Genomic DNA, 26527 nt, shown 5'->3' with positions numbered 1-26527 from the left:
TAACTCGAACCCTTCACTGTACCCCAGAGACCCTACCTACATTTTATCCTGCATCCTAAATTCTGTGGCAATGTATCCTGAACTGTAGGGCACAGGCCCCAGGCAATTTAGGGCTGGACAATTTTAGCTAGGGATCATCTCTGTGGACCTTTTTGTGCATAATACTGATCTAACCTTTCCTTTGCAGGAGTATCTGATTTGTATTATGCATTTAAACCAAGTGAATGTATATATGTATTTAGTTTAATAGTGTTGTGTGATATATCTACCTGTTTGTAGTCATTTCCCTATAGTGTGTTTTGGCCATAATTAAATAACTGTATTTTTATACATCCTAAGTGTAATTTGTGATGCCCATTGTGTGACCTCATTGTGGATCCTTTACAAGCTCACCCCCTCTGAAGAACTTAGCCTAGACCGCCTGTCACTGCTACCTAAATTGGTTTGGCTACAGCTTCCCAGAGTTGTTCCTGTCACAATATAGGTTGGCCTTCTATACGTCTGTCAACCAGGCCAGAGCATAGAAAATAGTCCTAACAACGTGCTTACCAAATCTGAAGATGGGCATCAGGGGTGGAGCTTAGGGAGAGGACTGTCATTGGATGCAGGCAGTATGACCCTGAGGACAAAGATTGGTTTAGTGGTGAAATACCGTTTTCAAGCGAAAGTGAAACTGTTTTTCTTTTACTGATGATTCCCAGCCTGACACCGGGGAATATTCATGAGCATGTGAATCCATGCCAGACCCATGCTGGAAAACAATAGTAACTTAGACCATTCTTCTTATTGGGACCCCTGCTCCCGCTTTTCCTGTCTCCCGCCTGTCTCCCTCCTTGGGCCTCCTCCCACTCCCCCTCCTGTGAAGCAAAAAACCTTGCCGTAATCTTAGACTCCACTCTCTCATGCTCTCCACACAGCACGGAACTTGCCAAGAATGCCCACTTCCAGCTTTACCTCCGCAGAGGTATGCTACTTTTTCTCACCTTCCCCCAGAAGCTCACGGTCTCCAGAGCTCTCGGTCTCTCCAGGCTGGACTACCGCAACAGCCTCTTGCTTAATCTTCCCAATTCTACCCTTGGCCCTCTTAAACTAATCCAGAACAGCACTGCAAAACAGGACTGCAAGACGTATCCTTGGCCTCAAGCCCAGGGACTGCACCTCTCCAGCTCTGAAATCTATTCACTGGCTCACTGTGGCTGCGAGGATCAAGTTCAAGACCCCTCTGCATCATCCACAAGGTTTTCTGGGGCTGTGCTCCTCTCTATATCCAACACTCTTCCTAAATACCTTCCTTCTAGAGCCCTCCGCTCAGCTACCTCAAACTCTCTGCGGGATCAGATGCTTCTTCAGAGAGTGGGAGGTAGATCTCTCTCCTCAGCAGGTACCTCCCTCTGGAATAGCCTCCCCGCCCTCTCCGATTTGAGCCAGATCACCTAAAGTGCCGGAAGCTGCTCAAGACCTTCCTTCTCTCTCCCTCTGCCTTGCTAATCTACCTGTCTGCTCATCCTGACGGGTGGTGTGGTTGCCCTCAGATTCACACGGGGTGCCACGCCCCCGCCCCCCTCCTTGACCAGTCACCCTGCACTGCCTTCTTGCCTACCCTGCACCTCCGGTCTGGGGACTGCACCTTGTAGTCCGCTGCCATCCTCGCACTTACTCAGAGCCCTGCTGTCCTGATTGCCCTTCCCTCAAACCTCTCCCTGCACTTCACCCCTCCACCCCACTTCTCATTGCACTTACACAATTTGAATGTCACAAGGCCAAGTAAGATTGTTTGTCTCGTCATCCCTGTCTCCCCTCCTTGTCTTGTGGTATCTAGAAACACATGTGTAAAGGCGCGCTATCAATACCAAATCATATATATCATTCACCTAAGAGCAGTGGGACCTATGCTTGGTCCTGGCACAACTGATGGCTTCATTGTTTGAACATACATCAGCCAGGCTAAGCGATCTACCACTGAGTGTCCATTTTTGCTGTAGGCGCTCTTTAATAAACAGTGATAACATAAGCCTATCGGACAAGTAGGTGTGTTACAAGCTCTGTTGGTTGATGGGTCTTAGACCGTATTTACACAGGACAATGTGATGTTATACCCTGCATTCCAGAACCTAACCTCCACCCCTAAGCAGTGAAAATGTACACCTGGGACTGTGGCAGAGAATTAATGCAAGGCTCTGGAGGGAGTTGGATCCCTGCGTTTAGTGAACGAGAAACCACTCACAGGAGACAGAGCTCTGCAACCTGTGGCTCTGCATGGTGTTCCCATGATATCTTATTAACTAAGCTGGTTACTGCTGTGGGACTGTAGGGCAAAACATCCTGAGTTTGCAGACCCCATAGAATTAATATGCGCTCAATACCGGAGACCAGTCTCTAAGCACCGGACCGTTGCTCTGCGTTGTCTTGCTTCCCAGACAAACTGATTGCCCCTGAGCTACCCTCCTATCACATTAAAATGGGGTTTCACAAAATGTACCCCGCACATTTTGTAAACCATATCAAACGTCTAGGAGTATTGCCTTCCCATCTCAAAAAAGCTGCTACCCTTAGTGGGTGCCTCTATTTCTTATATAATATTGGTTTTTCAAAAATGTTTCTCTGCATCTCAGAGAAGGGCCAAAGCCACCATCTGCATTACAAGCACAGTATAATTATAATTGTTCTTTAGTATGTTTCCGAAGACTGACACCCTTGACAACACACTTTTTTTCTCTCATGCCATCACATTTACAAGATGGTTGATTGTCAAAATTCGGGTTAACATTGATTGTGTGAAATGGGAATTGTTCTCCTAGCTCTCTGTTCACAAGGACACGTTTTGCACTGGTTTTACATTGTATTATTTTTGAAGCCTCCGTAAACCGTGAATTCTTTTCAATATAATAAATTGTTAAGAAAATATCTTTGCACCATTTTGAACCTGTCTGTTCTCTTTCTTAGCAGCAAAGAGCAGATTATTTGTTTCCGGTTGCAAATGCAGCACACATTTGTGGTGGCGTTTAACACAGAGCAGTGTTTATCATTATGATGTATAAAAAAGCACAGCGAAAATATAAATGACACTTAAATGGCCTGCAAAATCTGTTTAAAAAAATTTATTTTATAGGTAGCTGAGCTTAGTGGCTGTACTGAAACATTCATGTTATTTATGCAGCTGTCATATATTGGCTTCAATAAACATCAAATGCATTTGATAAGGTTCCAGATATGTGTTCAACATGCAAGCAAAATGTACCAAACCCAGTATGTATGAATTCACATAGTCCTGCTTAATATCCTACCTTGTGCACTGTTCAACAAAGGTTGCTGTATGCAACAGTGACCCTTCGAATGAAGTTGCCTTTTCTTCTGAAAGTAACTTTTGAATTGCATGTCAGTCAGTCGATACAACCTCTTGCTTTCTTTCTCCCACCACATTTCCAAGGCAAATGAGAGGCTGCATAGACTGGACCCTAGGGAAGCTCTGAGCCATTATATCACAATATCAGACAAGCACAGCATGCACTGGGAACTGTTTGTAGATTTTCAACTTGAATCCAGAAGGTAGTCATGACCACGCATCTCATTTCCAGTTGGATTACAACATTACACTTTTTTTATGAGGCAACGCAGAAGACACCCCTACAGTGGATTGTGGCGCAATGTACTCGAGGTTGTACAGCTATGACTTCTTTTTGAGAGGTGTACTGACACAGGAGAACTGCAGGACAGAGACTTGATCGACTCTGCAAAACACTGTCTGGACTTAGACGCTAAGTCTGATGCATTGTTTTGAAGATCTGTAGTACATCATGTCTTTGGTTGAGATTTCTACTTCTTGGTCCTGGTGCATCCAAGGCCCCTCTTTCCTAAATTGTTAGGCATTGCTTGGTGAATCGTTCAAAGATAAAGAATCTGTGGAGGAAATAGTATCTGTTAGAAGAAAAAGTAACGTACATTAAAAGTACAATGGGTTCAGATGGATACAATTTCTCCTGCAGATTTTGTCCTACCGTTATTGTAACGTGGACGGATGAAGTGTGGGTAACGTTTTCAGTAGCCCCAAGACGGTACACGCACAAAAGTGCTTCCTCACTCATCTTTTATCTGTCCCAAAGGGCCAATAGTGAAAGAATCTCTAAGTGACTTTTGAAAAACACGGCTTTTATTGACGGTGGCTGCAAAACATCAAGGGAACCCTTGTATAGGAACTGCTGTGTTTGGGGTTTGTTTGTGGCGACCTGGCCCGTTCGATATTAGTGTTGCTGTTTTTCAATAAAGACGTTTACGCAACCTTCCTCTATTTGGATTATTTGCTGATGAAAGATTTTCCCTGTGAGTAAGTTAGTATGTTTCCTTTCCTGCCACATACACATTTGTTTGGATATATGAAATAACTAGAAAGCGTTCCATTTTTTGTAGACTGGGTTTGGGTGTTGAAATGGAGTAGAATAACACACATCTTGGTTTTTGATACAGTGACTGGCTTGAGAAGTGATTTGAGCATTGTCTGTTGATAAATCTATTACTCACATTTGTAGGATATGTTTTAAGGAATATTGACTTTTTATTATATTGGAATATTCACATTTGCAGTACAACTGTGTACTCAAATGATATCCTAAACTAAAAATGTCTCAAAGTTGGTCTTTATTTCCCAACTGAGTTGTGGTTATTGATTGCCACTGTCCTTTGTGATTGAACATTTTCACTAAATGGAGAATAAAATAGAAGATCTCTTTACATTTCCTGTTCTATTTCTTCTTCAGGTTTTCACACGGGAATGTATGAGCCATTACCTTCGAGTGTTTAATTTCTTGTGGAGAGCCAAAAGAATGGAGTATATTCTCACGGACATATGGAAAGGGCACATGTGCAATGCAAAGTTGCTGAAAAGTATGCCAGGTATGTGAAAGATTATAGGAATACAGATTGTCCAAATAACTCGCTCTTACTGCATGTGGATTGTCAGTTGATTGCAGACATAATGCAAGTAACTTCAGATGTAAGCTCTGCTTAGTACCAGAGTTTAACAATGATTACATGGATCAAAGGAAAACATGAGACGCAAAATGTCAGATGTGGTCTTGTTTTATTCTCATGAACCAAGAGTTGGGAGAATTCTTAAGGAGAAATGATTAGGAGGGAATGAAAAAGTAAATGGGACATATCTTAACACCTTGCAGGGGTACTTGAAAATTAAAAAAAGTTTCCTAACATTGGATATTTCATAGATTCACATGCTTTGAATGTTCCCCATCGTCCAGCTGTAAATCTTCAGTTGCATGTTTCCTGCTCCTACATTAAAAGAAAGACCGCAAAAAAAACTGTAGCCTATCCACCTTGTTTAGGGTCATTTTACTCTCAGCCAATGGGACGTTGAGTGCTCAGCTCCATCCCCTGAGGGCATGTTCATATTCTCACCACATATTTGTGCTGCATGGAGTCCTCAACCTTCACTCGTGACAAAGTGACATTTCTAGAGGAACAAAATACTTTTCTCTGCTAATCAGATAAGTGATTTAAAAAAAAAAAAAAAAACATGTTCTTATGGGGGTTTTATTGTGAGCCTGAATGCAGATATACTCAAGCACTGCCCACGGCTGGCGCTAACATTTCTCGTGGAGACTAGAAATCTAAAAGGTCCCTGTTTAAGGGCCTGTGCTAAATGTGGCCTCAAAGGTATTTATGATGAGAACAGGCATGAGGATTGTATTTACTGCCTTAACCCTCATCACACCATGGAGGACTGTGACATATGCCAAGTCTTCAATGCAAAAGTGCTCCAGGACAAACGCATGTCTAAAATGCAGCTTAAATGGGGTGTAGATACTACTTCAGAAACGGAATCATCTAGAATCATTCAGGTACGGGTTTCGAGGGGATTGGGTCCTCCGACGTATTCCATATCTATGACATGTAATCACCACAGCTGTGCTGCTTCGGAAACTTTTTTCGGCGTCCTGCGTCGATGACGTTGATGCGCCGTCGTCGAGGACCTCCTCCGACGTCCAACGTCATCCGATGTGATAAGTAGGACGCACGACGTCCATAGCCTCAGTTCCGTTTTTTCCGCGAACGTGTTGCTTCGTCAATCTTGGTTAACGCCTCGACTCTTTGGAGTTCTGTTCTTCTCGGTTCTTCGAACCTGTTCGTTTTTGTGAAAATCCTTCGTGTGAAGATGTCTTCTACTTCGTCTTCGACCCCGCGTCCGGGCTTCAAGAAGTGCGGGGAGTGTGGGTCCAAGATGTCGGTGACGGACTCGCACGACGCCTGCCTCTGGTGCCTCGGGGAGGCTCACGAAACGGATGACTGTATCGACTGCCAGTCGCTCACGTCCAAAGCTTTACGCGAACGTAAGAATAAGTTGTCGGTAGGTCGGGTGTCCAAGCCCCGGAAGTCGAAGTCTGCGGGGCTTTCGACGGATGATTTGAGGGGTGACTCTCCGCATCATCGTCGGAAGTCTCTTGGGTCTCCTTCTAGGAGTCGGTCTCGCCACTCCTCAGCCTCTTCGAGGCATTCTCGGAAGCGCCGACACCGGTCGTCTTCCAGGTCCTCTTCGGAGGACTCTGCCCGGCACGTCGCTTACCCCACCATCCGTGCGACGCCGGAGGAATGGGCTTCCTTCGGGAAGAAAATGCTGGCGATTCTCGAGTCGCAGGGTACTAAGCCGTCCGCGCCCCCGAGTGGGGTCAGTTGTGAGAGGTCGAGAGACACCGCTCGCAAGAGTGGTTGGCACGAGTCACGGGAGAGGTCCCGTTCGGACAAGGAGACTCGTTCTCGGCGTACCTGTTCCAGGTCCCGGTCCTCGATGCGTTCGAGACCATGTGCACCTGTGAGGTCTTCGAGGAAGACATCGACGTCTGAGGCGTCAAGGGCGTCGACAGGCTTTCTCGAGGCTCCGGTTTCGAGGAAGTCGTCGACGCTCAGGTCGTCGAAGGACACGCTCGGGGCTCCGGCTTCAAGGGCTGTGTCGCCGCCGCCGATGCTGGCTGCGCTGCATCCGACGTCGACGCCGATTTCCTCGGCGTCGACACCGATCCTCTCGGCGCCGATGCCTGTTCTCTCGGCGCCGATGCCTGTTCTCTCGACGCCGGCGCCGATTCGCTCGACGCCATCGACGCCTTTTCGTGACGGAGGTACCCTGTGGCACGGGGGAACCCCCTAGGAAGGCTCTGGTTAAGAGCAAGCACTCTCGGGTGCCTTCTTTTCGCCACCTGGAATATATTTCAGAGGCGGATGAGGATTCTGATGGCCTGGTTCCTAGTCAGGTTCCAGATCAAATTGTCTCGGGCCATAGTCAATTTGACGATTTGAGGCAGTCACTGCATGATGCCAGTGGATTGGACACCTCTCCGGAGGTGGAGTTTTGTAGGCCTGAGCCTGGCTCTCATGCCGATTCCTCGTAACGGCGCCTTATGGCTAGGGTTTCTGAGTACTTGGGATGGTCTGCTCCCCCAGGGGAGTTTGTGCAGGATGATCTGACGGACATCCTTGATGTTGGTCCCCCAACTGACCCGGTACTGCCGTTCCATATGGCTTTACAGAGAAGGGTGGCGGCGGCTTGGACTGCTCCGGAGAGTCTCCCGGCGGTGGGCAGATCCTTGTCACGAAAATACCGTCCAGCCAGTAGCGACCCCTGCTACTTGACCAGGCACCCCACTCCGGAGAGTTTGGTGGTGCAGGCGGCCCCGGCAAAGCAGGCGTCGTACCCTACCATCCCTCCTGATGGGGACGACAAACGTTTTGATGGCTGGGCGAAGAAAGTGTTTTCTTCTGGTGGTATGGCGCTTCAGGCGGCCAACTCCGTTTGTGCCTTGTCTTGTTTCACACACACACTCTGTGGAACTGTGTTGCGTTAGCGGCTGAACATATTCTCGAAGGGGACGAATGGGATGGTTTCCTTGCTATGGTCCAGGATGTTAAGGATGCCATGTGTGAGTCCGTTCAGTCGGGTTTGGACTTAGCTGAATGCGTCAGTAGGTCCATGGCGGCGAGCACCGTGATACGCAGGTTTGCGTGGTTGCGGAAGTCGGGGTTTGCTCCTGATGTGCAGTCCTGGCTCCTCAACATGCCCTTTGACGGTGAACACCTTTTTGGCAGCAAGGCTGACGAGAGCCTTGAGAGGTTGCAGACCTCAAAAGCTGCAGCAAAGTCGTTGGGCGCTGCAGTTCGCCAACCTCTGCCTTTTACGTCCTAGGGGACAGCAGTGGAGGGGTGGTTCCTTTCGCTATTACTCCATCAGTAAAGCGAGAAGAGCTGGCAGTCAAAGAGGCCAACGCAGGGGTACCAGAGGTGGACGACAGGGTACCCGTGGTGCCAAGGCCGCTCGGGCAGTTGCCTCTTTGCCCTCAGGTACCACCGCAGCCGCTCCCACTCAGTCATGAGGCCATGTCCCATGGTTCGCCGGTTGGGGGGAAGGCTGGCGCAGCATCTTGTAGAGTGGCAAGCCATTACTTCAGATGTGTGGGTTCTGGAGATCATAACCCACGGCTACTGTCTTCCCTTTCGGCACAGTCCTCGCGACAATCCACCGGGGAACCTCTCTTTGCAGAGTCCGGATCCGCTCCTTGCGCAGGAAATTCAAGCCCTGCTGGAGAAAGGCGCCATAGAACTGGTGCCTGTAGCGGAGAGGAACAAGGGATGGTATTCCCCTTATTTTTTGATTTTGAAGAAAGACGGGGGATTGAGACCCATCATGGACTTGCGCGGTTTGAACAAACTCCTCAGGAAGGACAAGTTCAAGATGGTTACTCTCAAGTCCTCCAGGCCCTTCAGCTTCAGGACTGGTTGGTGTCGCTCGACCTCAAGGATGCTTACTTCCATGTGCCGATCCATCCCAAGCACAAGAAGTACTTGAGGTTCGCGGTTGGCGACTCGCACTTTCAGTTTCGGGTCCTGCCGTTCGGATTGACCTCCGCCCCAGGGGTTTTCACCAAGCTCATGGTGGTGGTGGTAGCGCATCTCAGGAAAGGGGGGATTCACGTCTACCCCAACCTGGACGATTGTTTGATCAGGGGGAGCTCTCGCGAGCAAGTCCTGGATCATCTGTCCGTCACCTGCCACTCCCTTCACAGGCTGGGCTTCTCCCTCAATTTAAAGAAGTCCCATTTGACGCCAACACAGCGGCTCCAGTACATCGGAGCAGTGCTCGACACTTCCCTGGGGCAGTGTTTTCCTCCCCAGGTGAGGGCTCTTCACATTCAGCAGATGGTGCACATGTTTCAGCATGCCCAGACGCTCCCAGCGTTCGAGTTCTTGAGGTTGCTCGGCCTCATGGCATCCTGCATTCTTCTGGTGCCAGATGCTCGCCTGCGGATGAGATCTTTGCAGTGGGCACTCAAGATGCAATGGTCGCAGTCCTCCGGCAGGATGTCGGACCCGGTTCAGGTGCCGCCCTCGGTCGCCCGGGAACTTCTGTGGTGGGCCGTCGAAGGCAACGTGATGAAGGGGGCTCCATTTTGGCTTCCCTGGCCGGAGGTGACGATCGTGACGGATGCATCCCTCACGGGATGGGGAGCTCATGCCAACGGGCTGACAGCGGTCGTTGGTCTCCGTCGGAGTCCAGACTCCATATCAATCTGTTGGAGCTGAGGGCCGTCAGGCTAGCCCTGAAGGCTTTTCTGCCGACTGTGCGAGGAAAGAGTGTCCTGATCCTGACCGACAACACAGTGGCCATGCACTACCTCAACAAAAAGGGGGGGGCAGGGTCACTTCCTCTGTGCAGGGAGGCGATGCAGCTCGAGTTCTGGGCCATCCAGCAGGAAGTTTCGATCTCGGCAGTTCATCTGGCTGGAGACCAAAACGTGAGGCCGGACGCACTGAGCAGGCAGAGCGCGATCTCTCACGAGTAGGAGTTGGCTCAGGAGATTCTCCTGGAGATCTTCGCCCTTTGGGGGACCCCTCAAGTGGATCTCTTTGCCTCCAGTGTCAACCGGAAGTGCGAAAGGTTTTGCTCGCGGGAATTTCCTCCAAAAGGAGCCTTAGGAGACGCGTTCGTGGTGGAGTGGTCATTCCCGCTGCTGTACGCGTTTCCTCCAGTCCCCGTCATCCCGCAAGTGCTGCGGAGGTTACGGAAGTTTGGTTCCCTGATGATCCTCATTGCTCCGGCGTGGGCTCGGAGGACGTGGTACCCGGACCTTCTCGACTTGTCCATCTGCCCTCCATGTCGTCTTCCCTACCGAGACGATCTGCACTCACGGGAGGGGGGGTCAGGTTCTCCATCCAGAGGTCAGATCCCTCAACCTTCACGCTTGGCTTCTGAAAGGTTGAGGTATAAGGATTGGGACCTCCCTGAAGACGTGATGGAGGTGTTGCTTTCGGCCCGAAGGCCAGCAACAAAGTCTCTGTACCGTTGGCGTAAGTTCTGCGACTGGTGCAGAGTTCAGAATGTGGATCCTTTTGCATGTGGCATCCCCATGGTTCTGTCCTTTTTACTTTCTTTGGCCCACAGGGGCTTGCAAGTGGGTACCATTAAAGGTTACCTGGCGGCGCTGTCCATCTTTAAGCGCTCGTCTGAAGAGTGTTCTTACTTTAAAATCCCTTTGATTTCACAGTTTCTGAAAGGGCTCACTAATGTGTTCGCTCTGTCACCTTTCCTGGTGCCCGGTTGGGATTTAAACCTTGTTCTTAAGTTTCTTATGGGTATTCTGTTTGAGCCTTTACATTCTTGCCCTTTGAGGCTGTTAACTCTGAAAACTGTGTTTTTAGTTGCGGTTACTTCCGCTTGCAGAGTGAGTGAGTTACAGGCACTTTCAGTTAAGCCACCCTTCACTGTGTTTCACAAGGACAGGGTTGTCCTTAGAGTTCGTCCTTCTTTTCTTCCGAAGGTAGTGACGGAATTTCATTTGGCCCAGAAGGTTGTTCTTCCGACATTCTATCCTCCTCCGCATCCTGGTAAGGAATAGGCGAGGCTCCATAGGCTTGATCCTAGGAGAGCTTTAAGCTTTTATGTTTCACGCATGTCCCAGGTCAGAGTGGACAATCAACTCGTTATTGGTTACGCTGGAAAGCATTTGGGGCTAGCTGTGACGAAACAGACTTTGTCTCGCTGGATAATTTTGGCCATCTCGGAGTGTTACCGCTTGGCGGGTAAGGACCCACCGGCTGGCTTGCAGGCCCATTCTACCAGGGGTATGGCTGCATCTACTGCCCTGCAGAGGGGTGTTCCTATTCGCAACATCTGTGATGCAGCCACCTGGGCTTCAGTACATACATTTGTACGTCACTATTCCCTCGATTCCAATCCGAGGACAGGATCTGGCCTTTGGCAAGGCGGTCCTTTGCTCTGCTATTTGATTGGCTATTCTAAATTTTGATTCTAAATTCTTTCCCTCCTCCTTGCTCTGGTACTGCTTTGGGAGTCTGTCATAGATATTGAATACGTCGGAGGACCCAATCCCCTCGAAGAACAAGTTTATTTCTTACCTCGTAACGTTCTTTCGATGGGATGGTCCGACGACGTATTCCATATCGCTCCCGCCAAGCCTTCCCCGCTGCAGAATTTCTTTTGCGATTGCAGCTTACGTTCCGCAAGGCTTTGTGTCTGACTGGCAGTTGACTAATGTCACACGTTCTGGGGGAAAAAACTACAATTGAGGCTACGGGCGTCGTGCGTCCTACTTATCACGTCGGACGTCGGAGGAGGTCCTCGACGACGGCGCATCGACGTCATCGACGCAGGACGCAGACGCCGAAAAAAGTTTCCGAAGCAGCACAGCTGTGGTGATTACATGTCATAGATATGGAATACGTCGTCGGACCATCCCATCGAAAGAACGTTACCAGGTAAGAAAGTAACTTGTTCATCTGGCGCTTCCAACAACATGGCTGAACTTTTCAAAATCTGCAGGGAACTAGCCAACCCCTCGGCGGTCTCTTCCTCCCCTATTCCTTCTCAGGCCCTCGGCAACGCACTGGGCACTCACTTCACCACCATAACTTAGGACAGCCTTGTTACTCACCCCCTTGGCCACTCCCCCTTCCCTTCCCTTTCCTTCCCTTCCCTTCCCTCCTCTCCTCCTTCGCCCTTGTCACACTTAATGAAGGTACCAGAGTTGTCTGCTCCATGAAGGTCTCTTCCAAACAGGTTTCCCCTTGCTCACCAAGAACCATCAAGGATGACATTGGCTCTCTTGCTCCTGCACTCGCTGATCTCTGTTGATCTCCTTTGCCACTGGTTCTTTCCCCTCTTCCCTTAAGCACTCCCTTGTGCGCCCCCTCCTTAAAAACCATCAGCAGACCCTACCTGTCCAGCCAACTACTGCCCCATCTCTATCGCCCCCTTCCTGGAAACCTGCTGGAGAAGTTAGCCTTACCCCAACTCAACTCTCACACTGAACTTGTTGGTGATCTCCACGACAGTCAATCTGGATTCTGAGCATCCAGAGCCACGGAAACTGCTCTTTTGAACACCCATTAAGCACTGCTCGCGTCCCTGGATTCCAAATACCTAGCTGTCCTCATCCTTCTTGATCCCTCCTCTCTTTTGACAGTCAACCACTCCATCCTCCTACAAAGGCTCCCCGACACCCTTGGTATCTTGGAGCAGGCACTGGACTGGCTGACCTCCTTCCTAACTGACTGCTCCTCCCAAGTCATCCCGGGCATCTTCTCCTCTCCTACTTCCTTCTCCACCTGTGTTGTCCCCCAGGGCTCTATCCTCTCGCCTTGTCTCTTTAACATTTAACTTACTCAGCTGGCACTCCTTTTCTCCAGCATGGGGTCTGGCATGGATTCACATATTCATGAATGTTCCCCGTCGTCAGGCTGGGACTCTTCGGTAAAAGAAAAACAGTTTCACTTACACTTACAAACTGTATTTCTCCTTTAAATCAATCGCTGTCCTCTGGGTCATACTGCCCCCATCCAATGACAGTCCTCTCCCTAAGCCCTCCTCTGGCAGCCATCTTCAGATTTGTTAAGTATGTAAATTGGCAGTATGACCAAGAAGAGCCGCCCAGGGGTCGGAGGGAGGGTTTGCATGTGAATCCATGCCAGACACATACTGGAGAACAATAGTTACAGGCAAGTAACTTAAACCTTCTCCAGCATGGTGTCTGTCATGGATTAAAATGCTAATTAATAATTAATACATAGCAGTACAACATTACACAACTACGGGGAAAAAAAACAGGCAAAAGTTTGTTGAGGTGGAATTCTGACAGAAACTTCGGCATGAAGGAGGGATAGGTATGCAGCACCACCCTCGATTCGTGAAAAGTCAGGTACGGTTGCTTACAGGATAGGGCCTGGATTTCACCTGCCCTTCCGGCAGAGGTGATGGCCACAAGGAAAGCCGTTTTCCACAAGAGAAACCTGAGCCTTGTCAGAACCACGTTGACTTCCCACGCCAGTACAGGGGCCTTCACCGGTGGGAAAGATCTGAAAAGTTCTTTGAGAAACTCCTTGACCTTCACATTGGTGGGACCAATGTGAAGATCTTCCTGGTGACCTGGTGCTGCGGGAGATAGCCGCCAGATGTACCTTGATGGAGGCGTGAGCCAGTCCGGCCTTGGCCAAGGATAGCAAGTACGGCAGGATTTGTGGGGCTGTGATCCACAGAGTTAATCTTTGAAGAACGGCACCACGTAACGAAACGCTTCCACTTGGGACCATAGCACTTCAAGGTCGACAACGTGCAGCATTGGTGAGGACCTCCCTGCAGTCCGCTGGTAATGCATATCCTCCAAAGTCTAGGGCTGCAGGAGTCAAGCCCTCAGGTTCAGGGATCCTAGATCGTGATGCAGTATTGCGCCTCCTTCTCTGGTGAGGAGATCCGGAAGCCACCAAATCTGCCTTGGCCATGCCGGGGTGACAAATATCATCCTGCATCGACACGGAGTGCGCTGATGACTTGTAGCAAAAGAGAGCGGAGGAAATGCTTACAGTAACAGCCCTTCCCACGGGAAGGAGAATGCGTCCACCAGGCTCCTCGGTTGGTGGAACCTGGGCCCTCCACTGCTCCTTCTGAAGCCGTAAACCTTGGGGTCATCTTAGACTCTTCTCTCTCCTTCCTCCCTCACACTCAGGACATTGCCAAGATATCCCACTTTCAGCTCTTCCTTCTCAAAGGAATTCTACCTTTTCTCACCTTCCCCAGAAGCTCATTGTTACCCGAGCCCTGGTTTTCTCTAGGCTTGACTATTGCAATAGCCTCCTCCTGAATCTACCTTCTTTCACTCTGCGACCCCTCCAGCTAATTCAGAATAGGGGAGCAAGACTTACCTGTGGCCTCAAGCCCAGGGACTGCATCTCTCCTGCCCTAAAAAGTCTCCATTGGCTCCATTGCTTCACAGATTAAATTCAAATCCCTCTGTATCATCCCATGGCTGTCTGCGACCAGAGACCACACTTTCTGCTACTCTCTCTCACTAAATATTCCCCCTCTAGACATCTGCGCTCCTCTGGCACCAACTCTTTGTGTGTAAAACATTTCTTTAAACCGAGGGCAGGAGGTTGATCGCTTTCCTCAGCTTGCTCCCTCCTTTGGAACCGCCTCCTCATACCCCTTCGTCTTGAGCAGGACTTTCTTAAATCCCAGAAGCTCCTCAAGACTTTCCTCTTTGCCTCCCACAGTTGCTTCTTTGGTGACCAGGGCCCTTATGCATCCTTGGGATCTCCAGCTTCTGTCTATCCTCAGCACACCCTCCATCCTGGAGGCTCGCACTTACCAGACATTGCACTTCACCTGTTGCTCAGCCACGAGCACCGCAGCACCTAACCCCATTCCTCCTCCCTTCTGCACTTTCACGTTCTGAACACTCACGGGATAGTAGGTTCGTCCTCCTCCCCCTGCCCCCACTGTATTTAATGTTTTTTTATGTATTTTAATGTTTCTCTTCAACATGTCCCCTGCCTGTTGCCCTGTGGGTGCTTTGAAACAATGTTCTTGCTGTATAAGCGCTTAACATGATAAAAATAAATAAGAGTGCAGCCCCATCAGCTTTCAGGGCAGAAATCGCCCTAGGTCATAAAGGTCCAGATCATAGGAAAGACTACATAAAGGGGAAAAGAAGAGGGAAAGGCCGGTCCGGAGCAGAGTACAGGGAGCAGAACACTCCTCTGAACCCTAGAAACTCCATCACCAGGGGGGTTGCTGAAGGCCCTACACAGGTACTACACATCCCATCAACGGCAACCTAGTCAACGAGAAGTAAAGTGCAAGGCTGTCCACGTGTGAAAAGATTTAAAAATGTCACAGTCCTAGTCAGGCGAATACAAAAAATGGACGGTCAACGATGCAAACACCGGCTGACGAGTTCAGCTGGGGGAAACCATAAGAATCAATACTGGCAACATTGTGGTGTCCCTACATGAGGAGAAATACCCCAACTCCACAACCACCTCTTAGTAATACTCGAGACCCGGCATATTAAGAAGAGATAATTTACTCAAATCATGAGCCCCATGAGACATACTCCTACTTAGTCCCTTTGCATAACACACATTTGAAGGGGTCACAGACACTAAAGAGGACGTACCAGAATATACCCAGAATTTACTCATAAGTATTTGCCACCCGACGATGTTGGAGCTTTCCACGCAATGATTACAAAGACATGTGCAACTTTTCGTTTAAAACCTAGTAAAGAGAAGAGCGTGCTTTCTCACATGAATAAAAGAAGGGAATTGCTGGTGTCCATTCTAATACTAGTCCACGTATGGAAGGACTTCTGTTCATGAAACACTCCCTTTTTAGCCAGCCCTAAAAGGTGCCCAGAGAAAGAATTCAGAGGCGGGTAATGCACCAAAATGCCTTATTAGCCATCCTACACCGAAGTGTTGTGTCAGTGGCCGCCAAAAGATCAGCCAACACATCAAGAAAATTCTCTGTTCCTCCTGACAACAAAGGGAGAAAAACAAACACATTTGTTAACAAAATCTTGGCTACAGGGGCTACCACACTAAAGGCATTGAACACCCTAGCCATTTTAGCGTGGTATCATAGGGAAATGTGTCACCGCAAAGTGCTTATACTTGACCCGCTCCCAGAATAGAAAAGAAAAAAGGCGCTTGAAATTCTCAAGGAAGGAGAAGCGGTCTCTAACCACAGCATAAATATCACTGTTGATATTGCGGAGACATGATTTAAGTAAAAGTCAAACGTGAAAGTACTACGATATCAAGGTTGGTGCGTTGTACAGACTTCCTAGTACTAGATAAGCCCTTTGACGGTGATGAGCTCTTTTGGAAAAAGATAGACACATCATTAAAAGCAGTAGTACGCGGAGTCCGGAATGAAACTCTGGTACATGTTAGCCATGATTTTGGTTAAAGACCTTTATTGAAAATAAAAGGTTTGTGAAAAGGCCTCTCTGGCCCCGTTCTAAAAGGAATTTCTCTACCTAAACCAACAGTAAGGATCTGTCTGTGTTAGGATGTCAAAAACAAAACTGCCCTGTGTCCAAAGTTCTATTCTGACGCTCTCACTGTAAACAAATCTATGGTGAAAAAAGGGGAATGTCTTTAATCATGGGTGGCTTTTAGAAAAGTGCTCCCTTCCCCTGGATTCCGCTTTACTTTCTGAAGTTTCACATACAACAGTTCCATGTGCCTTTCTTGGCCCACAACAATATTCATGTACAGACGTGTCTGCTTTGCAATCTTGTCTCTTTCAGAACTCCTGGTATGCTTTTCTGCCAGGGTGTTGCTTCTTCTCGCCTGGTTAACACACTTTTTTCTAGTCTTGATGTTTCCTCACAGGATTTCTTCATTTCACAAAGTTATAGTTGCCTGGTATACCCTCCTGCTCGGGCTTCTTGTTTTCACACACTTGTGATTCACTTGTATACTCTCCTGCCAGGACTTCTTGTATTGAAACAGGGTTTCTGCCCCTTTCCCAAAGCTGCACATATACTTTGGTAAGGGGGACTCGGAACCTCTGGGACCCAATGAACCCGCGGGACCCCATATAACCTTTGGGCCGCCTGACGAGAGCCGAGGAAAGCGGGCACATCCAGAAGCGGAGGAACAGGCTAAGTCGGAAGACACCCCAGGGGAATGGTGGGGACGAACCAGAGACGTCGGTCAAAACTCTATAAAAACCTCAGGACACCAAGCAGAATAAAGGAGGACTTCACGGGTTACCGCTGCAAAACAGACCCGTTCAATGTCGAAGAGTCTGTAGACCGGCGACCCGGGAAAATATCGGGCGTAAACATTTTCATTGAACAAAAGCTTGATCAGCCGTGATGCAGCGGTTGTTCCATGAAAACCTGCTTCTTAGTTTCAGTAGAAAGCGGGGTCTTGGGAGGTGCCATAACCATGAAAGATGCAACAGGGGGTGGGTTGCCACAAAAACTAAGCTTAAGAAGCCCAACGCCTAACGGGCACACGACAGCCTACATTCCCCATTTTTCCGATTACCTGCATGTTGAAGTCCCGGGGAGTTGTATGAATGTGGCGGGAGACGAAACGGGAAGCCATTACTTTCGGCTTCGTACGAGGAAAAAAGGGGCAGGACTTGGGGGGATTTTATAGCTTGCATGATGAAAATCCCTCTGATTGGCTAACCAAACCATGTGTAATTAAACACCAGCCGATGAATGGAATGGCAGATCATTCTCGTTTGTATTCCAGAGCCGGACAGACGTGGAGGCAGGAACTTCAGGAAACCTCTGGGCGTATGAAGACTAGGAGCCAGAGACTGCGGAGCAAACCCTGCCTTTCCTAGGCATCAAGACAAAGGAAGATCCTCGAGAAGAAGCTCAATTAAGAATTATTTTGTTTCTAATTTAAAACCAACTTATTTTTAGTCAGAATAAAGACTGTTTTCAGCCTGCCTACCTGCAGTTTGTTGTCACAACTTTGTCAATATATCCTCCCGATATATTACCCGGTCCGGGTTTCCCCTATTCTTGAGAAATATATATTCATCTGCTTGTAAGGGTTTTATTTGTAGTTTAATTCCCCTTTCAACATTAGGTTCATTCGCTCTTTATCTCTCGGTTACTTTTGATTTAATTACTTGCACTCAGCGTAGCCGCCGATATACCCTGGGGTCCCCGCTGCTTCTGAGTGGACTCACTGGCTCTTGTTGCCGGTCCTGGATTCTCTCACGGTCAACCGGAGACACATTTCCATCTTTTTCCTTGTCACAACTACTTCCTCTTGGTTTCTTAGTCTCTCGCAAGTCTCTCACTTGACCGGTCTTCTTTGTTCCAGGTTCCGGTAAGTGAAGCGCTGCTCTTTCACCTGCGAACGCCCAGGAGTCTCTTGCCGGCTCCTTGCTTTTCCTCAGTGTGTGCTTCTCGCACAGCAGCCTCTTCCTTGTTCGTTGGTGAGCTGCCTGGCCCCACCACAACAGTAATTACCATTCGGTTTCTTCAACCTCACAGAGGTCACAGAAAGTGGCAGCTCTCTCCCGCCAGCAGCAGACCTAATTTCCCTGCTTCACTTGTCTTTTAAACTTCCTGGGTACACATGTACGCAAGCATCCACTAGAGCGTTCGTTGGGCTTGTGGCCTCCACTGATCTTTACTGCTCTGTTCAGCTTCTTCGTCACAGTACTTTTACTTGTATGGCAATGAGGAAGTGCTTGGTAACTTGTATGCATAGTTTGGGAAGGTATTCTCAGTTATCTTGAAAGTTAAGTTCTTGGTATAACAGTAATGCTCTGTCCTCCTTTACCATTCCTATGGACAGAAAAGCTATTACTGAAAGGTTTGGTTATATAGTTTCAGTAGTTTTAAAGTCACAACAATTGTAAGACAGTCACAAGGATTCATATTGATATTCTCCAGCATGGGGTCTGGCATGGATTCACATGCTCATGAATATTCCCTGTCGTCAGGCTGGGAATCCTCAGTAAAGAAAAAATCAGTTTCGTTTCTGAACTGTCTTTCTCCTAATAACCAATCACTGGTCTCTGGGTCATACTGTCCCCGGCCAATGACTGTCCTCTACCTAAGCCCCTCCTCTGCAGCAATCTTCAGATTTTTACAGCACGGACACACTTTCCTTGGGGTTTCCACTGGCAAGGGGACCTTGGATGGGCTCTTCTGGCCATTCCTTCGGACAGAGCTGAGGCTGCTAAGGCTACCGGCTCAAAGGCCGAGGGGCCCAGGAGCTCTTCCGGGCAGTCCTTGGACAGGTGATCCAGCTCACCGTCCTCTTCTGCACCAGGGTGCAAAGGATCGCTGTGTTCTACTTCCAGGAGTCAGTTCGAAGCACAATCCAAAACTACTACCAGCTCCATAGCTGAGGGCTCTGAGCCTACCAGAGCTATCTCTTAGGTTGACGCTCTTGCTTCAGGATCTGAGCCTGCGTGCCCTCCATGGCCCAAAGATGGTAGACAAGCATACGACAGAGCCTGCGAGGCTGGTGGCCATCTTGGATTTGAACTCAGGCCCTCTCCTGGGTCCATTACCTACAGAGTAGGCTCTGCAAGAACGTTCCAGTCCCCTTCGCTCGGGAAGTGACAGCGTGCCATATGGTACATACGGATGGTCTCTGCAGGGTTACATACCCCTCTGTTTTACAGAAACACGCCCCTTGCTCCTAGACGCTTCTATCAGGAAAGGAGGCCCAGCACGGCTGAGGGCCATGCCCCTCGAGATCCAGCAGCATGCGAGGATCCCTCCTTCAAGTGCATCCTCCTCCTCATGCGCTCCCCACTGATGACAGGGCTCCTTGAGTGCATCATCAAGGAGGTGATCCTACAGGCCGTGCCTCCAAGGCCGCCTCCCCTGGGCCCTCATCCGGCAGTGCCAGTTCCACAGCCCGTTCTACCTGTGGTCCAGGCCCTGTCGGTACTTCCAAGCCCTCCTCCTCCTGTACCACCCACACCTCCTCCTCCTCCTCTGCAGTCCCTTGTTGATACCCAGCCACCTTTGTGTGCGGATGAGGGGTGATGACGACCCACAGGACGAATAGCCTTCTGTGTCACTGAAGTTGTTTCATTACAGTCCTCAAGGCCTTTCAGAGTACTGGGGAGGGGGGCGTCCCCTAGCCAGAGCAGGCCTCCCAGCCACAGCAGGCCCTCCAGGAGTCTGGGGTGTTGGCAGAGGTTCTGGCCCAGCGCACCATGAGCCGTTCGGGCATTCCCTTCAGAAAGATGTCCTGTCAGTAGTGAGGAAGGTGTGGGAGAAGCCTTGGGCCAACGCCCAGATGAACAAGAAATTGGACAGCTGGTTTACGCTTTTGGATGGGGAACCAGTCCTCCTGACCTCCCACCCTCAGCCGCACTGTTCAGTTGTGGTGGCGGCTTCCTTGTATTCCAAGTCATCGTCCTAGTCTTCCTCGCAGGGGCCGCCTCAGTTCTCTTTCCAAGGAGTACATAGCCCTCAAGTCTTTTGGCAAGTGTTGCTATCTCAATGCCGGGCTGCACTTGCGACAGGGCAACAACCTCCTAGCCGCGGCGAACCAGAAGCTGTTAGGGAGAATTCTCTGTTAAGGCTAATTTCCCAAACCTAGTGAGTCCCGCAGCAGCTTTGCTGGATTTGTGGGGTTTCTTTTTTCTCCTGCTAAGAGTGAGACTCTCTTTCTCCCACTCTTAGGCATGATTTGAGAATGTCCTTTGACTGTAAATGTGTTTTATGGGCTGTGGGGTCTTTCACTCCATAGGGCTTCATGTGTTTTTGGTATGTGTGTTGCACAGCACCCTCAGTGCAGTAACATAGGGGTGTCATAGTGACCCCCAAACATAGACTCCATACCCTGGGACTGACTACTGTGTCCCAGGGCATGTAAAGTCACCATTGGCTTTACTAGTCTCAAATTGTGAACAGAACCAGTACAAACCATCATATTGTGGAAGTAGGGGTAATTCAATTGCCCCTGGGTCTGTTTTCCAAGGGGACACTGTCCAGTCCCCCCTTGTTGAGTTTCTGGCTGGTGGCAGTGGATACCACGCAAAATATTCTACCGGAATATTTCCTATGGGATTTTCCCATTCATTTTAAATGCACCACTTTTTGGTGCAATTTTAAAGATACCGCCGGGTTATTTATTTAATATTTATTCCCCGGTTGGGTCTTTTTGCCAGGACTCGGTTTTAAAATGGTGTTTGTGTTCGTCACTGAAACTCTAACCCAAGTCGAGCCCTTTGTTCCACTTTTTGGCGGGCTTCTCCACAAAAGCCCTCCAAATGGTGCCACTCTGTCTGGGGTCTACAGGATGTGTGGGAGGGGGATTAGACATCCTGGACTGAGTTGCCTTGGCAACTCAAGTCGCACTCTTGTGTCATTGGCCCAGTGGTGAGCCGCCTGGCATATTTGAGTGACAGCTAGGCTGTTGAATGGGGGTTTTTCTGCATAAAAGCAGGGCTTTGGGGACTGGAACTTCGGATTCTTTAGGTCCCGTGGCAACTTCTGAAGAGGGGAGAAGCTGAGCCATCTACAACGACACCGCCGGTGGAGCCCTGCTGTACGAACTCACCACTTCCCCGACGACAGAGGAGATCTTCTTGCAGGAGAGTCTTCTTCCCTTTGAGCTGGTGGGACCAACCAGTTCGCCTTTTTCGCCTTCCTGGATCGTCTCGTGGTCGAATCGCCCGTGCCAAGCACCCCGGCGGCCGGATAGCCGCACTTCACCACTACCGCGAATAAAAGGGTCGTACCATTTAACCGGGGAAACTCCGCGGCTGGTTTCTTCCCTGGCAGTGCCACGACCTCCAGCTTTCTTCCTCGTAGAGATCTCTCCCTCTGGTTGAAGCCACGACTTACACCCGCTGCCAGGAACAACTGCCACCGCTGGAGCTTTCTCACCATTTCAGGTACTGTGTCCCGCCTGGTCTCCCTTGCAACAGATTGTCCAAGGTGTCCCGTAAATCCTTGACTTTCTAACTGGGTTGACCTCAGACCTGCTAACTTTGCCTTTCTGAACTGATCCAACCTCTTTTGACTTTTCTGCAAAGACTTTGAGTGCATTTCCACTGTGTGATCTTGGGCAAATTGTGCCTTGCTCTCTCCAAGAGTGGGCCTGGCCTATGAACATTTTGCTCTACAGTAGACCCTGCCTTTCTTGACTTGCTGTGGTTTCTTAAAAGTGTTGGTACTGTGTTATTTTCCTACTCTGCCTTTTCTCTCCCTTTTTAAACGAATTATTGGAGTGCCATCTACGGTTACGCGCTCACCTCTGTTTTGCTAAATAAGTGGTGTCTTAACCTAGACTTGTTGAATAATTAACTAGGGAGGTCTATATACTTATAGTGACTGTGTTTGAACTTGCTTGATATATTAGTGGCAGTGTATTTTCATAAGTGTGTGTTTAAATAAATAATTATATACTTTTATACCAAAGCTCTGGTCTGTGTTTACTTGTTCTACTGTGTCTTTGGCCCTATTGTGTATACTCTATTTACTGCCTAACTCTTCTTGAGAGAAGTCTGACTGCTCAGCCACAGCTACCAGGTAAATCTGGGTGGTGCAGACTGCTACCAATTGGGTTTACTGCTTACTCCTGTAGGCTTAAACTTTTTGCAGTGGTCCCTAAGGGAACTGCACAGGTTTCTGCCTAACAGAAGCTGTGGCGAGATATCAGGGATTTGCTGCCTGACCTCCCCCCATGGAGAGAAGGGCCTCCTTTATAGCCGATCTGGCGGAGTCTGGGGCTGTTGCGCAGGACCTCATGGTGTCTTCGGTCTCCCACATAGACACAGCTAGCAAAGGCCTGTGCCTGGGAGTCAAGATTAGGGGGACAGCGTGGATGCATGCCACTAAATTCTCCTGCGATGTGCAGGAGAGGATCCTGGATCTTCCTTTTGAGGGGACAGATCTTTTTCATTCGTCCACGGATGATGAGCTGACGAAAAAGTAGACCTCTATACAGACCGCTAAGTCCTTGCCTGTCCTCACTAAACCAGGGCAGAAGTGCTTCCCTCAGACCCACGGCAGGACCGTCGGCAAACCCTGTTCCTTCAGCTGCTTCAAGGGGTTTCGGAACCGTGGTGCACAGAGACCAGACAATTCCCCCAGGGAGCACAGGAGAAAGCTGCAGACGACATTGCATGGTTTTTTTACACACTCCCTCCTCCGCTCCCGCCTCAGACGCCAACAAGCAATGGCATAACGGTCAGGGAACACTCCTGTAGGGAGCAGGCTGGCTCTCTTCACGGATAGCTGGAAGCGTTGTTTCAAGAGTCCTTGTATTATTTCGAGAGTTTCCACAGGCTGCAGCGCTTTTCTATGGATCCCCTCTTTTGGACATGCAGGTGGTGTAGCCGTTACTTCAGTCAGACAGGGGCTCCATCTTCTACTCCAGGATTTGTGTGGTACCCGAGAACAACCAGGCTGGCCTGAGGGTAGTCCTGGACCTGTCATTCCTCAATCTATCTTTACCGCTCAAACGCTTCAAGATGATCACCGCAGGGGACTGGATGTGTTCCCTAGACCTCAAATGTGCATACTTTCATGTCCCCATCTACCAGCCACTTTGGAAATTCCTGCTGCTGCAATTCACGATTGTCGCACCACTTCCAGTACAAGGTGCTGCCATTTGGCCTCAATTCGGCCCCTTGTGTGATCACGAAGCTGATGAATGCGTTGGCTGGTCTCCTCTGCCTGGAGTGTCATCACTTATACCCCTTTTTGGACTGGCTGGTGAGGGCCAGCTCGCCCGAGGGGGCAGTGCGCTCTGGCAACAACTGGGGAATGTTCTTCACCAGCTGGGGTTCTGCCTCAACCAGCAGAAGTCGCAGCTGACTCACGCCCACGATCTGGTGTTCATTGGAGTGCGCAGGGAGATGGCCGTACAGCGGCTGTTCCCCATGTCCTAGAGGCTCCTGTCCCTCCGCAAGGTGATATGGCACTTTCTGGCCAATTTGACCACCTCTGCATGGTGTTTCCAGCACCTTCTGGGCCTGATGGCTCCAGCTCCACCTGACCAGGAAATGGGGTCGCAGTCGGACAGAATTCCTATCCCCGTCTCCCTCCTCCCGAATCTTCACTGGTGGCTGTTGGGTTACAATGTTGCAGTGGGATCCCACTTCACCATGTCACTCTGGTGGTGATGGCGGATTTCTCCCTCTCGGGCTGGGTGGGGGGGATCTTCTCTAAAGGGATACTTGATTCATTGCACGTGGTCCAGGATGGAGGCCCTCCTGTATATCAATCTCAGGGTGGTGGGCCTGGCTCTCAGGCCCTTTCTACTGCTCATCAGGGACAAGGCGGTTCTGGTCAGGACCACAAATTTCACAACAATGTTCTACTTGAACAAGCAGGGTGGCACTTGTTCCCCCCTCCTGTGCATGGAGGGTGTGTCAATTTGGGAATGGGCCCTGTCTGAGGGGATATGGATCTCCTCAATCCATCTCTCGGGGGGGGGGGGGGGGGAAACAATGCGGAAGCGTACCAACTCATTCGCCTGGCATCAACACCTACGAATGGGAGTTAAACCAACTGTTTGTTGCCCCTGTTCCAGAGATGGGGGTTCCCGGATCTGTACTTATTCACATCTCCTCTGAATTTGAAGTGCCCCCGTTTTGCTTCAGGATCTCTAGGGAAACGTTCCAGCTCTGCTGGCAGGGCCGCAGGTGCTATGCGTTTCCTCCTCCTCCGTTGCTCCAGCGGACCCTCCTCAAATTTCGAGGCTTGGTTCTCGGATCTGCTGCAGTTGTGCTCCCATGGGCAGTCCATCTCCCGATCCCCATCATGGGTTTCCTGATGCAGCAGGGCAGGGCAGGGCAGGGCAGTGGAGCACCCGGACCTCACCAGCTGAGACTGCACCATGGGCAGATCTCGGATGTCAACTGGGACATCATGCAGGAGACAGTCTGTGATCTCAGTACGTGGATTAGTCTCTGCCACTGGGCTCACCGCAAGGGGCTGGACCCCCTCACCAGCTCCCTAGACGTACTGGCGTCTTCTGTGCATCTGGCTCGTTCCGGCAATCGGGTCGAAGCCTGTTGCACCTATTTGGTGGCCATTGGGCCCTACAAGAATTCCCCAGAGCACTTTATTTCAGCATCCAACCCAGTGGTTAAGGCTCACCTCAAGGAGTTGTCCTGGCTCTTTCCTCTGGTCCATAGGCTGCACCCAGTCTGGGACCTCAATGTGGTTCCTGCGGCTTTGCAGTGCAAGCCCTCCGAGCCGATGGCCTTGGTGGACATCAGGATGGTGACACTCAAGGCAGTGCTGTTGGTGGCACTCACTTCGGCGTGCAGGGTCAGCCGGCTGCAGGCTCTGATGTTGTGCAAGCCCTTCACCACTTTTCATAAAGACAAGAAAATCTTGCGCACTTATCTAAACTTCTTTCCCAAGGTGGTCTCTCCATTCCGTTTGAATCAGGAACTTTGCCTGCTGGTGTTTTTTCCATATCCAGTCGGAGGCTGAAAAGGCGTTGCATTCCTTGGACCTAAAGAGAGTGCTCAAGTTCTATCTCTCCCAGACAAAACCCTTCAGGAAGTCTGAGGCTTTGTTCATCACTTTTGGGGGCTCATCTCCCAAAGCTTCTATTGCCCGTTGGATGGTCCAGGCCATTTCAGAGGCATATACGGCCATGGGTAAGCCGGTTCACGCGAGGATCCATGCCCATGCTGTCAGCAAAGACTACGGGAGCCACGTTCCCTAGACATGCTTCTTGGACCACTTTTTCTGCGTTCTGTAAGAACTATTTCCCTGGATACCAGCTCCAGGCGGGATGCAGAGTTTCGGTCAGGCAGTTCTGAAGAACCTTTTTGTTAAGTATGAGGCAGGTTGTCACGGCTCCACCCGTCTTCTGTGCATCTGGCTCGTTCCGGCAATCGGGTCGAAGCCTGTTGCACCTATTTGGTGGCCATTGGGCCCTACAAGAATTCCCCAGAGCACTTTATTTCAGCATCCAACCCAGTGGTTAAGGCTCACCTCAAGGAGTTGTCCTGGCTCTTTCCTCTGATCCATAGACTGCACCCAGTCTGGGACCTCATTGTGGTTCTTGCGGCTTTGCAGTGCAAGCCCTCCGAGCCGATGGCCTTGGTGGACATCAGGATGGTGACACTCAAGGCAGTGCTGTTGGTGGCACTCACTTCGGCGTGCAGGGTCAGCCGGCTGCAGGCTCTGATGTTGTGCAAGCCCTTCACCACTTTTCATAAAGACAAGAAAATCTTGCGCACTTATCTAAACTTCTTTCCCAAGGTGGTCTCTCCATTCCGTTTGAATCAGGAACTTTGCCTGCTGGTGTTTTTTCCATATCCAGTCGGAGGCTGAAAAGGCGTTGCATTCCTTGGACCTAAAGAGAGTGCTCAAGTTCTATCTCTCCCAGACAAAACCCTTCAGGAAGTCTGAGGCTTTGTTCATCACTTTTGGGGGCTCATCTCCCAAAGCTTCTATTGCCCGTTGGATGGTCCAGGCCATTTCAGAGGCATATACGGCCATGGGTAAGCCGGTTCACGCGAGGATCCATGCCCATGCTGTCAGCAAAGACTACGGGAGCCACGTTCCCTAGACATGCTTCTTGGACCACTTTTTCTGCGTTCTGTAAGAACTATTTCCCTGGATACCAGCTCCAGGCGGGATGCAGAGTTTCGGTCAGGCAGTTCTGAAGAACCTTTTTGTTAAGTATGAGGCAGGTTGTCACGGCTCCACCCAGTGGTCTAGTTTGTTGGAATCACCCACAAGGATGGAGGAAA

At 49.8% G+C, this 26527-nt stretch overlaps 1 protein-coding gene across 2 annotated transcripts in view; it reads left to right on the top strand.

The window, feature by feature from the left end:
- TUBGCP3 (tubulin gamma complex component 3) overlaps positions 1-26527 on the top strand; it is a 1162672-nt gene that overhangs the window by 993838 nt on the left and 142307 nt on the right. For both annotated transcript variants that reach the window (XM_069636982.1, XM_069636981.1), the window contains exon 17: positions 4752-4887. In XM_069636982.1, coding sequence (XP_069493083.1) covers positions 4752-4887 — 136 coding nt within the window. The remainder of the gene's footprint in view (positions 1-4751; positions 4888-26527) is intronic.

Source organism: Ambystoma mexicanum, chromosome 7p (genome assembly GCF_040938575.1).
Source record: "Ambystoma mexicanum isolate Mex_15411 chromosome 7p, UKY_AmexF1_1, whole genome shotgun sequence".
In the NCBI taxonomy this organism is placed as follows: domain Eukaryota; kingdom Metazoa; phylum Chordata; class Amphibia; order Caudata; family Ambystomatidae; genus Ambystoma; species Ambystoma mexicanum.
The sequence above is the reverse complement of the archived record's forward strand: the minus strand, read 5'-3'. Positions and strand labels throughout refer to the sequence as shown.